This window comes from Pterocles gutturalis, unplaced genomic scaffold (genome assembly GCF_000699245.1).
Source record: "Pterocles gutturalis isolate BGI_N339 unplaced genomic scaffold, ASM69924v1 scaffold24274, whole genome shotgun sequence".
Taxonomy (NCBI): Eukaryota; Metazoa; Chordata; class Aves; order Pterocliformes; family Pteroclidae; genus Pterocles; species Pterocles gutturalis.
In genome coordinates, this window is record NW_010128899.1 from 12,249 (window position 1) to 12,923 (window position 675).

The 675-nt window shown below is 61.6% G+C and overlaps 1 protein-coding gene across 1 annotated transcript in view; it reads left to right on the top strand.

Annotated features, from left to right (window-relative positions):
• SLC6A7 (solute carrier family 6 (neurotransmitter transporter), member 7) overlaps window positions 1-146 on the top strand; it is a gene marked incomplete at its 5' end in the record, with an annotated part of 7,368 nt that extends 7,222 nt beyond the window's left edge. Inside the window, one exon of the mRNA XM_010079787.1 lies at window positions 1-146. This exon is cut by the window's left edge and continues 52 nt beyond it. Within this exon, the coding sequence (XP_010078089.1) occupies window positions 1-146 (146 nt within the window).
• Between the last annotated feature and the right edge of the window lie 529 nt (window positions 147-675).

Sequence of the window (675 nt, forward strand, 5' to 3'; positions counted from 1 at the left end):
GGGTGGGGGGGCGGCCCCGGCCCCCCAGCCAGCCCCCCAAGCCGCTGATGGTCCACATGCGGAAATACGGGGGCATCACCAGCTACGAGAACACGGCCATCGAGGTGGACCGGGAGATGGAGGAGGAGGAGGAGTCCATGATGTGAGAGGACCCGGCACCCCATGGGATGGGGGGGCTGACCCCCTCAATTTGCACAGGTTGCACTGCAGCACTTGAGGACAGCTCGAGGGGGTTTTTTGGGGAGCAGTTGGGAGCTGCCGACCCTGTCATCCTCCTCACCACCACCCTGGCCACACCAGGATGGAGCTGCTGCCTGTCCCAGTACCCCTGAGGTGTTTCTGTTCAGTGTGGCAAGCTGTGTGACCAGTCCGTGTGTTTGTGTGACGGTGTCTGGTGCAAGTGTCTGGGCTGCCCTGTTCCCACCCCAGACCCAGCCCTGCCCACCCCACGCAGTGATGTTCCGGCTGCAGGGATGCTCTGGCTGCAGGGATGCTCTGGCTGCAGGGATGCTCCGGCTGCAGGGATGCTCCTGCTGAGGGAGGCGGGGAGAAGGAGGAGATCCTCTGTGTTGGTCTGTACCTTGCTCACGTGTATTTAACTCCAATAACCCACAAATACGTGCGGGAAAGGACTGTAATATCCTCCATGCCCTGAGGACGGTATGTATCAGTGCG